This window comes from Hippopotamus amphibius, chromosome 2 (genome assembly GCF_030028045.1).
Source record: "Hippopotamus amphibius kiboko isolate mHipAmp2 chromosome 2, mHipAmp2.hap2, whole genome shotgun sequence".
In the NCBI taxonomy this organism is placed as follows: domain Eukaryota; kingdom Metazoa; phylum Chordata; class Mammalia; order Artiodactyla; family Hippopotamidae; genus Hippopotamus; species Hippopotamus amphibius.
In genome coordinates, this window is record NC_080187.1 from 57,706,620 (window position 1) to 57,720,937 (window position 14,318).

At 35.8% G+C, this 14,318-nt stretch overlaps 1 protein-coding gene across 2 annotated transcripts in view; it reads left to right on the forward strand.

Annotated features, from left to right (window-relative positions):
- The window catches only part of KCTD9 (potassium channel tetramerization domain containing 9), a 46,093-nt gene extending 31,775 nt beyond the window's left edge, over positions 1–14,318 (forward strand). For both annotated transcript variants that reach the window (XM_057724429.1, XM_057724428.1), the window contains exons 9-12: positions 368–517; positions 9,575–9,680; positions 10,410–10,543; positions 12,376–14,318. In XM_057724429.1, the coding sequence (XP_057580412.1) occupies positions 368–517; positions 9,575–9,680; positions 10,410–10,543; positions 12,376–12,492 (507 nt within the window). In that variant the 3' untranslated portion in view covers positions 12,493–14,318. The remainder of the gene's footprint in view (positions 1–367; positions 518–9,574; positions 9,681–10,409; positions 10,544–12,375) is intronic.

Consider the following 14,318-nt stretch of genomic DNA (forward strand, 5'->3'; position numbering starts at 1 on the left):
ACTTTAAAAAATAAAATGATCTTAAATTATTATATTAATAAAAATAATTCAAGTACAATCAGATTTAATAAAAATAATACTTATCAACGGGTACGTGGCCAGCAGAGATGCCTCTTTAGAAACTTTTGCACATAAATGAGGCATAGCCAGGATGCATTCTAATGTTATATGTAAATTGTTTCTTTATGCACCCAATAAGGATACTGATTTTATATGTCTAAGTTCCATTTGATCGTGTTTTGTAATAAACTGCAAGTGACTGAACTTGCCAATTACTTCTAAAAAAACATGATGGTTAGCTATTGTAATTAAATTTAATACAACAGATGGTTTAAATATTGTGACAGTCTGTGTTTTTTAATTTTAGGGTTTAAACTTCAGTGGTGCTGATCTTTCTCGTTTGGACCTTCGATACATTAACTTCAAAATGGCCAATTTAAGCCGTTGCAATCTTGCCCACGCTAATCTCTGCTGTGCAAATCTTGAACGAGCTGATCTCTCTGGATCAGTGCTTGACGTAAGAATCGTTTTTGGTTACAAGAGAAAATTTAATTTTTAGTCTTTTGAACACTCTGGAAGAGCAGAAATTAAATCTGTCTCTTACTGGAGCTTTTACTTGAAAACAGATAATTTACTAAGTTGATGATAAAACTGAAGTTTCTGCAAGTGAACTGGGTTGGTTTTGCAACTTTGGTATCCTTTATTAAACATAGACCTGAAAAGTATAGCAACTAATAAGAAATTAAATCTTGTAATTAGGTCCTGATCTCCTCAACACTTTATCAGGACTTCTGTTTCCAGTGAATTAATAGGGTAACGCTGGAAAGGACCTTTGAATTTTTCTATTCAGCTTCCTTTCTGGAATAGGAAAATGTTATTGCTCTAGGGGGTATTTGGCAGAGATATTTTGAAATAAACATGGTATGCAGCAGTCTGTAAGTTAGCCTCTCAGTGGCTCTCTCCCTCTACATATATTCATATTTGTGTTTACATATATATGTGTATATATGTGTGTGTACATATGTATATGCATGTATTTGTGTAGCAATTACCTGTTTTAATCTGAGGTTAGAGGATACATGTAAAACCAGCAGTGAAATCTAACTTCTAAGAACTTTCAGTTCCTTAATATCGATGTCCATGTCTGTATGTCTGGGAGTGAATAACACCTTATATAGTACCTTGCTTTTAGTAGTCGTTGAATAAATGTTTATTGAATTTTATAATTTTGGCTTTGTTCCTTAGCTAGAATGTATTTTTCTGTGAAAGGGATCTAATAACAAAATCTGCCAATACACATTTCCATTATTTTCACTCTCCTTGTTCCAAGTCTTATGATGAAGGATCAAACACATAGCAAAATAAGCAAAACACTAACAGTACAAGGGAAAAATTTGAAGGACCTAATTTTTAAATAGTGAAATGCTGAGAGGCAGCTTGACTGGTTTCTGTTAAGGAATAGAAAAAACAAAAGATAAGACACACTGGATCACTGAATGCAACTGGTTTTGAGTTCTGTTTAATTATAGCATTACTGTGAGCCTGAACCATAATTTTCTTATCTTATAATGCTTGTTCTACTCATATTGTGTAATTGATGTGAAGGCCGATATATATATAATATATATGTGTATATATATTATATATATATAAATTTTTTATTGATGTGTAGTTGATTTACAATATCATGTTAGTTTCAGGTGTACAGCACAGCAATTTGATTACATAAATATGTAACATAAGTGTGTGTGTGTGTGTGTGTAAACATATGCAGTCTCTTTTAGATTCTTTCCTTATAGGTTATTACAAAATATTGAGTATAACTCCCTGTGCTATACAGTATAGGTCCTTGTTGGTTATCTGTTTTACATGTAGTAGTGCACATATGTTAATCCCAACCACCTAATTTATCCCTTCTCCCATCCATCCCCTTTTCCCCTGTTGGTAACCACAAATTTGTTTTCTATGTCTGTGAGGCTTGTTCATTTGTATCTCTTTATTTGTATTCCACATATAAGCAATATCATATATTTATCTCTCTCCAGGTGATACCTCATTGTAGTTTTGATTTGCATGTCTCCAATAATTAGCTATGTTGAGCATCTTGTCATGTGCTTTTTGGCCATTTTTGTGTCTTTGGAGAAATGTCTATTTAGATTTTCTTCCCATTTTTTGGTTGGGTTGTTTGTTTTTTTAATATTGAGCTGCATGTGCTGTTTGTATATTTGACAGATTAATCCCTTGTCAGTTGCATCATTTGCAGATATTTTCTCTCATTCTGTAGGCTGTCTATTCATTTTGTTTATGGTTTCCTTTGCTGTGCAAAAGCTTTTACGTTTAATTAGTTCCCATTTATTTATTTTTGTTTTTATTCTCATTACTCTAGGAGACAAATCCAAAAAAGATATTGCTGCGATTTATGTCAAAGAGTGTTCTGTCTTTATTTTCCTCTAGGAGTTTTATAGTATATGGTCCTACATTTAGGTCTTTAATCCATTTTCAGTTTTTTGTTTTTGTTTTTGGCCACACCATGTGGCCTGCAGGATCTTAGTTCCCAGACCAGGGATCAAACCTGTGCCCCCTGCAGTGGAACCATGGAGTCTTAACCACTGGATTGCCAGGGAAGTCTTGAGTTTATTTTTGTGTATGGTGTTAGAGAATTGTTCTGATTTCATTCTTTTACATGTAGCTTTCCCAGTTTCTCAGCATCACATGGTAAAGAGACCATCTTTTCTCCATTGTATATTCTTGCACCTTTGTCATAGATTAATTGACTATAGGTATATGGGTTTATTTCTTGGCTTTCTATCCTGTTTCATTGATCTATAGTTCTGTTTTTGTGCCAGTACCATACTGTTTTGATTATTGTAGCTTTGTAGTATAGTCTGAAGTCAGGGAGCCCGATTCCTGCAGGTCCAGGTTTCTTTCTCAAGATTGATTTGGCTACTCCAGGTCTTTTGTGTTTCCATAAAAATTAAAAAATTTTTTGTTCTAGTTCTATGAAAAATGGCATTGGTACTTTAGTAGGGATTGCATTGAATCTGTAGATTGCCTTGAGTAGTATGGTCATCTTGACAATATTGATTCTTCTAATCAAAGAACACAGTATATCTTTCTATTTGTTTGTGTCATCTTTGATTTCTTTCATTAGTGTCTAATATAGTTTTGGGAGTACAGGTCTTTTGCCTCCTTAGGTGGGTTTATTCCTAGGTATTTTATTCTTTTTGATGTGATGGTAAATGGGATTGTTTTCTTAATTTCTCTTTCTGATCTTTCATTGTTAGTGTATAGAAATGAAACAGGTTTCTGTGTATTAATTTTGTATCCTGCAACTTTACCAAATTCATTGGTGAGCTCTAGTAGATTTTTGGTAGTGTCTTTAGGCTTTTTTATGTATAGTACCATGTCATCTGCAAACAGTGACAGTTTTACTACTTCGCTTTCAATTTGGATTTCTTTTTCTTCTCTGATGGCCATGGCTAGGACTTCAAAACTATTTTGAATAAGTGGCGAGAATGGATATCCTTGTCTTGTTCCTGATCTTAATGTTAGCTGTGGGTTTGTCATATATGGCCTTTATTATGTTTAGCTAGGTTCCCTCTATGCCCTCTTTCTGGAGAGTTTTTATCATAAATGAATGTTGAATTTATCAAAAGCTTTGTCTGCATTATTGAGATGATCATATGGTTTTTGTTCTTCAATTTGTTAATGTTATGTGTCACACTGGTTTGTGCGTATTGAAAAATCCTTGCATCCCTGGGATAAATCCCACTTGATCATGGTGTATGATCCTTTTAATGTATTGTTGGATTTGGTTTGCTAGTATTTTTTTGAGGATTTTTGCATCTATGTTCATCAGTGATATTGGCCTCTAATTTTCTTTTTTTGTTGTATCTCTGATCTTGGTATCAGGGTAATGGTGGCCTCATAGAGTGAGTTTGGATGTGTTCCTTCCTGTACAATTTTTTGGGATAGTTTCAGAAGGATAGGTGTTAACTATTCTGTAAATGTTTGATAGAATTCACCTGTGAAGCCTTCTGGTCCTGGGCTTTTGTTCATTGGGAGTTTTTTTAATTACAGATTCAATTTCAGTACTTATAATTATTCATATTTTCTGTTTCTTCCTGGCTCAGTTTGTGAGACTGTACCTTCCTAATAAAGAATTTGTTCATTTGTTTTAGGTTGCCCATTTTATTGTCATATAGTAGTAGTCTCTTATGGTCCTTTGTATTTCTATACTGTTGGTTGTAACTTCTCCTTTTTCATTTTTAATTTTATTGATATGGGTCCTCCCCCTTTTTTTCTTGATAAGTCTGGCTAAAGTTTCCTTAGGTTTGTTTATCTTCTCAAAGAACCAACTTTTAGTTTCATTGAACTTTGCTATTTTCTTAGTCTCTATTTCATTTATTTCTGCTCTGACCTTTGATTTCTTTCCTTCTGCTAACTTTGGGTTAGTTACTTTAGGTGCAAAAGCAACTCAAACAACCTAATTGTTAGGTTGTTTGAAATTTTTCTTGTTTCTTGAGGTAGGCTTTTATCACTATAAACTTTCCTCTTAGAACTGCTTTTGCTGCATCCCATAGGTTTTGGATCATTGTGTTTTCATCTTCATGTGTTTCTATGTATTTTTTGTTTCCTCTTTGATTTCTACAGTGCTCCATTGGTTGTTTAGTAGCATATTGCTTAGCCTCCACATGTTTGTGGGTTTTGCAGGTTTTTTTCTTAAAGTTGATTTCTAATCTCATAGTGTTGACATTGGAAAAGATGCTTGATACAATTTTAGTTTTCTTAGATTTACCAAGACTTGCTTTGTGACCCAGCATGTGATCAGTCCTGGAGAATGTTCCATGTGCATTTGAAAAGAATGTGTATTCTGCTGCTTTTGGATGGAATGCTCTATAAATATCAATTAAATCCATCTGGTCTAATGTTTCATTTAAGGCCTGTGTTTCCTTGTTGATGTTCTGTCTAGATTCTCTGTCCATTGATGTAAGTGAGGTGTTAAAGTCCCCCACTGTTATTGTGTTACTCTCAATTTCTTCTTTTATGTCTGTTAACATTTGCCTTATATATTGAAGTGCTCCTATGTTGGGAGCATTTACAATTGTTACATCTTCTTCTTGAATTAATCCCTTGGTCATTATGTGGTGCACTTCTTTGTCCCTTGTAACAGTCTTTATTTTAAAGTCAATTTTGTCTGATATGAGTGTTACTACTCCAGCTTTCTTTTTATTTACATTTGCATGGAATATCTTTTTCCATCCCCTCACTTTCAGTCTGTATGTGTCACTAGCTGTAAAGTGGGTCTCTTGTAGACCCACTTATATATATGGGTCTTGTTTTTTGTATCCAGTCAATGTCTTTTGGTTGGAGCATTTAATCCATTTAACGTAATTATCGATATGTATGTTCTTACTGCCATTTTGTTAATCATTTTGGATTTGTTTTTGTAGGTCTTTTTTCTTCATTTCCTCTTTTGTTCTTGTGTCTTGTGATTTGATGACTATCTTTTGTGTTTGTGTATGTCACAGATTTTTTTGTTTGGAGTTACCATGATATTTTGATATAGCAGTCTATATGTATACATTGTTGTTTTAAGTTGCTGATCTCTTAATTGCAAATGCATTTCAAATATCCTGCATTTATACTCTCCACCTCTCATGATTACTGGTTTTGATATCACATTTGTGTGTGGATGATCTCTTACCTTTATTGTATATTTGACTTTACTTGTGAGTTTTTCCATTTTGTAATTTTTTTGTTTCTAGTTGTGGCCTTTTCTCTTCCACTTGGAGAAGCTCCTTTAGCATTTGTTGTAAAGCTGATTTAGTGGGGCTAAATTCTCTTAGACTTTGCTTGTTTGTAAATCTTTTGATTTCTCTGTCAAATCTAAATGAGAGCCTTGCTGGGTAGAGTATTCTTGGTTGGAGGTTCTACCCGTTCATCACTTTAAAAATATCCTGCCACTGCCTTCTGCCTTGCAGTTTCTGCTAAGAAATCAGCTGATAGTGTTATGGGGATTTCCTTGTATGTTATTTGTTACTTTCCCCTTGTTGCTTTTAGTATTTCTTTGTCTTTAATTTTTGTCAATTTGATTACTATGTGTCTGAGTTTGTTTTTCTTTGGGTTAACTCTGTATGGGATTCTCTGTGCTTCCTGGACTTGGGTGACTATTTCCCATGTCAGGGATGTTTTCAGCTATTATCTCTTCAAATATTTTCTCAGGCCCTTTCTCTCCCTCATCTCCTTCTGGGACCACTATAATGCAAATGTTGGTACATTTGACATTTGTCCCAGAGGTCTCTTAAACTCTCCTCATTTCTTTTCATTATTTTTTCTTTATTCTGTTCCACGGCAGTGATTTCTACCACTCTGTCCTCCAGCTTGCTGGTTTGTTCTTCTGCCTCATTTATTCTGTTATTCATTCCTTCTAGTGTATTTTTCATTTCTGTGACTATATTCTTCAATTCTGTTTGTTATCTTTATATTTTCTCTTTGCTAAAAATTTTTTGTAACTTTTTGCTCTGTGTATCCATTTTTCTCCTGAGTTCTTGGATCATCTTTACAATCATTACTCTGAGCTATTTCTCAGGTTGCCTATTTCCACTTCCTTTAGTTGTTCTTCTGGGGTTTTATCTTATTCCTTTGTCTGGAATATATTCCTTTACTGTGTCATTTTGTTTAAATTACTGGGTTTTTTTATGTATGTAGTGGCTTATATTTCTTGACCTTGGAGAAGTGGCCTTCAGTAGGGGATGTCCTGTGTGTGCCAGCAGTACACTCCCCTCTCATCACTCAAGGGACAGGGACCAACCTGGTCCCAGGGTAGTTTCTGACCCGTGTTTGTGGACTCAGTGCTGCAGACTACAGGATCATAGTTTTCTTCCTTCTGGGGTGCTCATGAGAGGAGATGAGCTCAAGATCCTTCTACTCATCTCATCTACAATGGCCTATATAACTTTAACTGATACATACTGAAGTGCTATAGAATTGTAAATTTAATTGTTGATAAAAATGGCCATGTTGAGGAGTCGTTGCCTAGAGTGTGTGGGTTGTGAAGGTCAAAACTAATCGCTACTTGTCTTTGGCACTTGAAGATGACTGCTGATGCACAGCCATATGTATTGCAGTGTCCACAAAATATGATGTGTGCTAAGCACAAGATGCACCTAATGGTTCTACCCCTCTCGTTGAATTTCTCCCCTAATTAATCCCTAGTGAGCTCTGAAGCCTTTCCATAGGAACCCTCCACTTCTGCTGTCAAGCAAGGTGACCTCAACTGCTATCACAGTTACACAGTCCAGGTCTGAGCCACACCCTCTGTTCTGTCAGCATCCTTTAGAGCAGTGGTCCCAACCTTTTGGGCACCAGGGACTGGTTTCGTGGAAGAGAGTTTTTCCATGGATAAGGTTGGGGGGGTGGTTCAGGTGGTAATGCGAGCAATAGGGAGTGGCAGATGAAGCTTTGCTCGCTTGCCTGCTGCTCATCTCCTACTGTGCGGCTTGGTTCCTAACAGGTTGTGGACCAGTAGTGGTTTTGGGGGTTGGGGACCCCTGCTTTAGAGTATTTCTTCCACGTGCTCTACTTGCCATTATTGACTCTAGCCTGCTGCGTAGAAGCTGGTATAATAATCCAGCTATTATGAATCCATTACACATTCCCAGTACAAGACTTACAGAATGGTAAGAGCTGGAAGGGACCTTGATGATTGAGTATGACCCTGTTTTACAGACTAAGAAACTAAAACCTGGAGACTTGCCAGACCCCAAAGGCTAGTTTGTCAGAAGAGTTATAAGTAGACTCTAAGGCATGTATTTTCTTTTCCTTATGTCTTTTTTTAATGACTTTTTCCTTTGGAAAATGTTGAACACATACAAAAATGAGCTAGCATAATGAATCCACCTTGTCTCTCCATTACTCAGCTTCAACAATTTCAGTGTTAAAACACTTGTGTATTGTCTGTACCTCTCCACAGATTATTTTGAAGCAACTCATTATTTCACTTGTAAATATTTATTTTATTTATCTGTTAAAAAACCATTTTAAAAACATAATGTTAATATCATTATCATACTTTAAAAAAAAACAGTTGTAACCTAACTGCTTTCATCAAAACCCATTGCCTCTTGATATATAGTAAATAGCCCAACTCTTACAGCTGCAATGCTGGTATACTTACTTAGTTCTGAGGTCTCAGTGTTGGTCACCTGCTTTACCATTAGATGAATAGAGAGTGAAATGCTTTCTGTGGTTGAAGACAGAAAACTTCACTTAAACTTCTTATGTATTTGTTTCTTTTTGAGATTCCATAGTATAGCCTTGAGTATAGAGCAGTACTTATATAATTACTTGGAAACTTTTCATAATATTTACAGTCTCTTTTACCTGGGAGCATAACATAGGGAACCAAAGACATTTATTTTCATGTATGAGCTTCCTGTCCTGTTACATTTTCAAGTACATAAAATCTAGTCGTCTTTGACTTATGTTAGTCCTTCCAGGTTCTCATTATCCTACCTGTCAGTCTGAGCTTCTGTCTACCTGCTATTAAAGCATAGGCATAGGTGGAAATGCACACGTGTTCATCAGTTATCTGTGATTTGAAACGGTCTATAGCTTATATCCCTTTCACTAGAATTGACTGTAGGGTGAATGAAATTGCACTTCTGAGACAAGGATTTTTTCCTGATAGGCACAGCTATCACATAACTTGATTAGCCTTAGGATTTTACATTTCTTCACTGATCTAATTATAGTAACAACTAAAGTTACCATTTATGTAGTGCCTTACAGTTTTTAAAACACCTTTATAGATAGCTTCCTGCCTTATCTAGTAGTTGTTAGAGTTCAGATCTGATGGCATTGAATCCTCTGAGATGAATTAGCATAATTTAAAATTCTAACATATATTTTCTGGCTTTTTCCTCTTTATATCTTGTACTGTGGCTTGCGTGTTCAGGGTTGACAGTGCTGTGTAGCGACAACATTTCTGGTTGGTACAGAAGGACCCTACAGATGACTTGGTGGTGTTTGTAGCTAGGTGATGCATTTCACTGCTGGCCTTAGCAGTCTGGCCTTTGAAAAGAAGGTAGTAGTAGCATTATCGAGCATCAAGAATTTCATTGATTGATTCCTACAATAATAAGGAAGAGAAAATCCATACCCCTAACAAGTTTATACCTTCTTCACCCAGACATTTCAACTGTCACGTTGTCATGGACTGGGCTGTTTATATGCCCAGGCTGTTTATAAAAATAGAAATAGGGATGTCATGGTCCTGAGTCCCCAGCTTCTTTATTTAAACTCTTAAGTTTTATGTAAAGCAGGAATGCTGTTGTTTATTTGGCTTTTGTTTCTTTTAAAACAACTATTTTTAAAAAACACTTCTCAGTTTTTATTGGGTTCAACTGGAAAAATCTTTACTGTAAACAGAAAATAATTGATTGTGAATGTATCAAACTGAGCTTTTCTTGCTCTCCTTTTTTTTTTTTTTTTTTTAACTGTTTGAGCCAATTTTTTCTATTCCAAACAAAATTCTGAACCTTAATATGTGGACTTTTCTCTTCTTTCCCAGTGTGCAAATCTCCAGGGAGTCAAGATGCTCTGTTCTAATGCAGAAGGAGCATCCCTGAAACTGTGTAATTTTGAAGATCCTTCTGGTCTTAAAGCCAATTTAGAAGGTGAGATTCTATCTATAATTACCTTCTCTAAGGTAAAAACACACCATTAAGTAAAAACCCAACAAAATAATTGTTACTGGTAAAACATGATAACCATAGGGAGGGAGGTAGATTTCTTCTGCCTTATACTTAGAGAATCTGCAAAGGGATGAGCCACTGCTTGGTCTCAGTCAGGCTAACCAACATGCTGAACTCAGGAAACATGGCCTTCAATATTTAAGGAGGCTTCAGTTAGAGAATTAAGTATCAACATCTTAAACTTTCAAACAGTACAGCATAGTCTTATATGGACCAAAATTAAGAACTTCAGTTTGCATAAAGCCAGGCATTTTTTTGTCATTTGGGATATAACATTTTGTTTATGAATTCCTTATTGCTTTGTTGTGTCTTTGAACTGGTTGCTTCATTTATTTTTATATTTAGAAGACACAGCATTTACCACCATAAACTTTTGGAGGCATATTTAAAAGTGCTAGTTATCATGAGACTGAATTGAATTCCTCCCTCAAAAATACAGAGTAAGATGTGAATTCTTAATTCATAGTATAAGCAAACAGATTGTTAACAAAGAACTCCTTTTATACGTATGTTGGTTGAGAGACAGATTTATAATTCACAGTCATTTCCAAAGGATCCAGAGGTCATCATTCAGTCACCTTGCATCTTTTGAAGACAGATGACTATAAATATTTTAAAGTTCAACTATACCTAAAAATATATTCCCTTTAGGTGCTAATCTGAAAGGTGTGGATATGGAAGGAAGTCAAATGACAGGAATTAACCTGAGAGTTGCTACCTTAAAAAATGCAAAGTTGAAGAACTGTAACCTCAGAGGAGCAACTCTGGCAGGAACTGATTTGGAGGTGAGTCACCAAGTTGAAAGAGTTTCTGTTAATGTAGAATTACTGAGTAGCTCCTGCAAAATGTATTGAAATCATAAACAAAGTAGTTGGCTGGTCAAAACTGCCAGGTAACATGCCAGCCCAACTGAAGGGATGCTCTCCTTTCAATTACTTGTTTAAACAAATCTGAATTCCAGAGCAGGATCTGGTTACCTAAGTTACAGATGCCAGGTTCAGATTTGAAGACTCATCTGGCATTCAGTCTGAGCTGATTTCATTTATTCTCTTTTCCTTGGGTCTCCCTCAAGTGGATATTTGATAGATGCTTTTGTAATACAATTGATTGTGGTTTTCTTAAGTTTTAATTCCAAACAGAATGAAATGGGGCCAGATTATTTCTTGAACTACTTGAGAAATTGAAATGATATCTCTGTTTGAAATCAGGTTCAGGGAAAGCCTAAATTGGCATCATATTCTTTTTTGAATCTCAATCTGAGATTTTAATTCTGTCCAGCCATATTTTTCATCAGAATTGTCTTGTATTTATCATCTTAATTGGCAGATTTAGCTAGCCGACTCCATGGCTGTTAATAGGTCTGTATCATCACTGGCTATCTGGTAGCTCTTTCTGCAACGATGGGCATGTTCTATGACTGTCCTGTTCAGTTCAGCAACCACCAGCCATATATGACTATTGAGCTTTTAAAATGTGGCCAGTGCAACTGAGGGATGGATTTTTTTAAATTGTATTTAATTTTAATTCATTTAAATATAAACTTCTGTATGTGGCTGGGACTATTGTATTGAACAGTACAGCCCTATACAAGAAAATCTGGCATAGACTGGATTGTAGAGATTAGTATGTCAACGTTTAGCTTGCTGTTTTTTTGTTTGTTTTTGTTTTCGCCTTGGTCTCTTGATAGCTCTTAGCAGCATTGTAGCAGGCCCCATTAAACTTAAAGGCAAAAAGAACCAGCCTAAGACTGAAGGTATAAACCTATGATAAGCACAGTTATTTAATTTTTTATTGTTTGTTACTCTCACCTAAAATGATGGTTTTTTCCCTTGGTTTTAGTTAGCATGTGGTCAGTGTGGTTAAACAGCAAAAAGCCTCCCTTTATCCAACTGATTTCAAAGATTAATCAGGTTGACTGTTGGGGCAGCTGCTGACATTCTACCCTGAAAGGTTATGTGCAGTCACCCTTCTCTCTAACCATTGTCCCCACCGTCCCCAGGGACTTATCCAAAATCCCTGTCTCATCTGTCACTCCCTGATCTCAAGGGAAATTTGAAAGCAGCTCCCACTTGTGGTGGTGGTTATGCTGCTGTATACATTTGTTAAAACTCATTGAATTGTGCACATAATTTGGGGGTTAAAAAGAGGCAATTCCTTGCTCTAAGAATATTAGGGTTGAGGGAAAATCTATTACATGATTTAATTATTAAGTAAAATCCCTTCCTCTCAGATTTTTTTAATATTCTCCTCCACCCCCTCACCCCCCATGCTTTTCATCATTGTTGTACGTGGATTGTGGTAAAGTTGTTTTGATACTTTTTACAACATTGAAGTCCATTCTGGATTTTAAATGCCTAAAATACAGAAGGGACACGCCTGTCGTTAACCTTTGTTTATATATATTTGCAGTGGTCAGCCTGAGCATCAACTAGAGAGAATAAATACAGATAGAAGAAAATATGACTTTCTTCTAAAATTTCTGGAAGTTTTCCAGAAATAACTGAGTTTTATTATATAGGAACATTTTCTTAATATGCCCCAGGAGTCATTTTGAGAGGGAACAGATAAGGCCTTAAATCTGTCTATTATTTCCATGAATGTTGTTTCCGTGCTACAGAATTGCGACCTGTCTGGGTGTGACCTTCAAGAAGCCAACCTTAGGGGTTCCAATGTGAAGGGCGCCATCTTTGAAGAGATGCTGACACCACTACATATGTCACAGAGTGTCAGATGAGAATCCTAGGACTGGAGGAAGATGCCGAAGACGAAAAATGTTTTCCGTGTCACTTTTCTTTCTCCATCCACTCAGTTGTCTAGAAGAAGTAACACTGTAAGGAAATTTTTAAAAAAACACAAAACATTTAGAGGATTATGCTTGTTCTCAGAGGTGCATAAGGGGAAAAAAGTGACTTTTTTTCCACATTCTGATTTTAACAGAAGCACTCATTTTAATAGATGTGGGGAAGCTAGATTAGATTGCTGCCTTTTGAGTGGAGTAGGGGATCTGCCTGGCTTTGTGACCAGGAATAGTATCTATTATATTTGCTTTTGAATAGGGATGATGTGGAAATACCATCTTGGTTTGAAATGCATTTGAGGACTTTAATTTATGAAAAGCACAACATATGCAGTTATATTTATTGAATCTGTAGATGCAGTATGGATATTTAAATTGTTAAACTTTATGACAATTTTGAAAAGGTTGTTCAGGTTTATAAATATCAATAGCTTTAGGGATGCCTGCCCTACTTTAAATACCCATCACACCATGTGAATATGGTGAGATCAGACTCCCCAAGGCTCTCTTTTCAGGTTCATCTTTATAATTTTTCTTTTAAGAACAAAACAGTAGCTCAGTTAAAGAAATCCTCTGTTACTGATTGAGACAGAGTAGAGGAAACAGACATTGTTGTATATCATTGTCAGCTTAAGTTACAGTGGAACTCTCTGGATGGAGGAAGGATTTACCTACAGCTCCAGCTTTTAAATGAGCATTCCTTAGGATTTCATTCTAAGCAAGTTCCACTTAATGCCAGACCAGGCAATTTTATCTATTTACACTACTAGCCTGGTTTCCTCCTGTACAGTCAAAACAAGCATCGGAAGATAGTTCAAAAGCAAAAACCAAGGTGCATGATTGACATTCATTTATTTCAAATGCTAAGTAGTTTAAACAGGCCAGCTTGGAAATAGGTATTAAATCCCAGTCCACTGCAATCAACTATAAAATATGAATGCATGTGGCAAATTCACCTTTTAGAAGTCAGCATAATATAATTGCAACTCAACCCCTACAATGGGGAATGAGGAATTTTAAACTGACCATTTGACTACAGTTATCAAAAAACTTAAATGAAAATAAAGGCAGTTGACTGGTCCAAGATGTAATGCCAATCAGTCAGCACCTGTGGTTCTTATATTTCTGGTTTCTTTTGTTTTAATAAATTTTAGCCTGGCTTTTGTGAGTCATTATCTCTGCAGCAGCAGGGGCAGGGCCTGTACTTCCTTACCAGTAACCGGCGTCCTTACGTCTGCCCCAAGAGCAGGGATGTAAGCTGTGTCCACATGGCTTCTGAATTCTAGAGACTCATCGGTTTGAGGCAAGGAATCATTAAAAACCACTTTGTCTCCTTTGGGAGAATGACATGTCTTCAATATTTACGTAGCTTATTCTTCTATATATACATATGCAAAGCTTTCCTTAACAGTAAAGGGTACATATGCATAGTGGGAGGAGATCATACCTTTACAGGTGAAGGAAAGCAACTTCAGAAATGAATTATTTTCTTTGCTTTATTATTTTTACCAAGACAGAGAAGTATTGTATTGAGAGATATCTATTTTCATAATCAATATGTGCCTAAATTATATTTAAATCATTTCACTCTGTACTATATTTTGAATAATTATAGAATGTGTTGTTCATCCACTTAAGGGTACCTCTGTAGACATAACCTAAAGCTGCAGAAGAATCTGAAAGATCCAAACATGATATGCTTGGAAATACAGATTTTGGATCTAATGTATACTGCATTAATAAATGATGTGAAATGTTGAAAA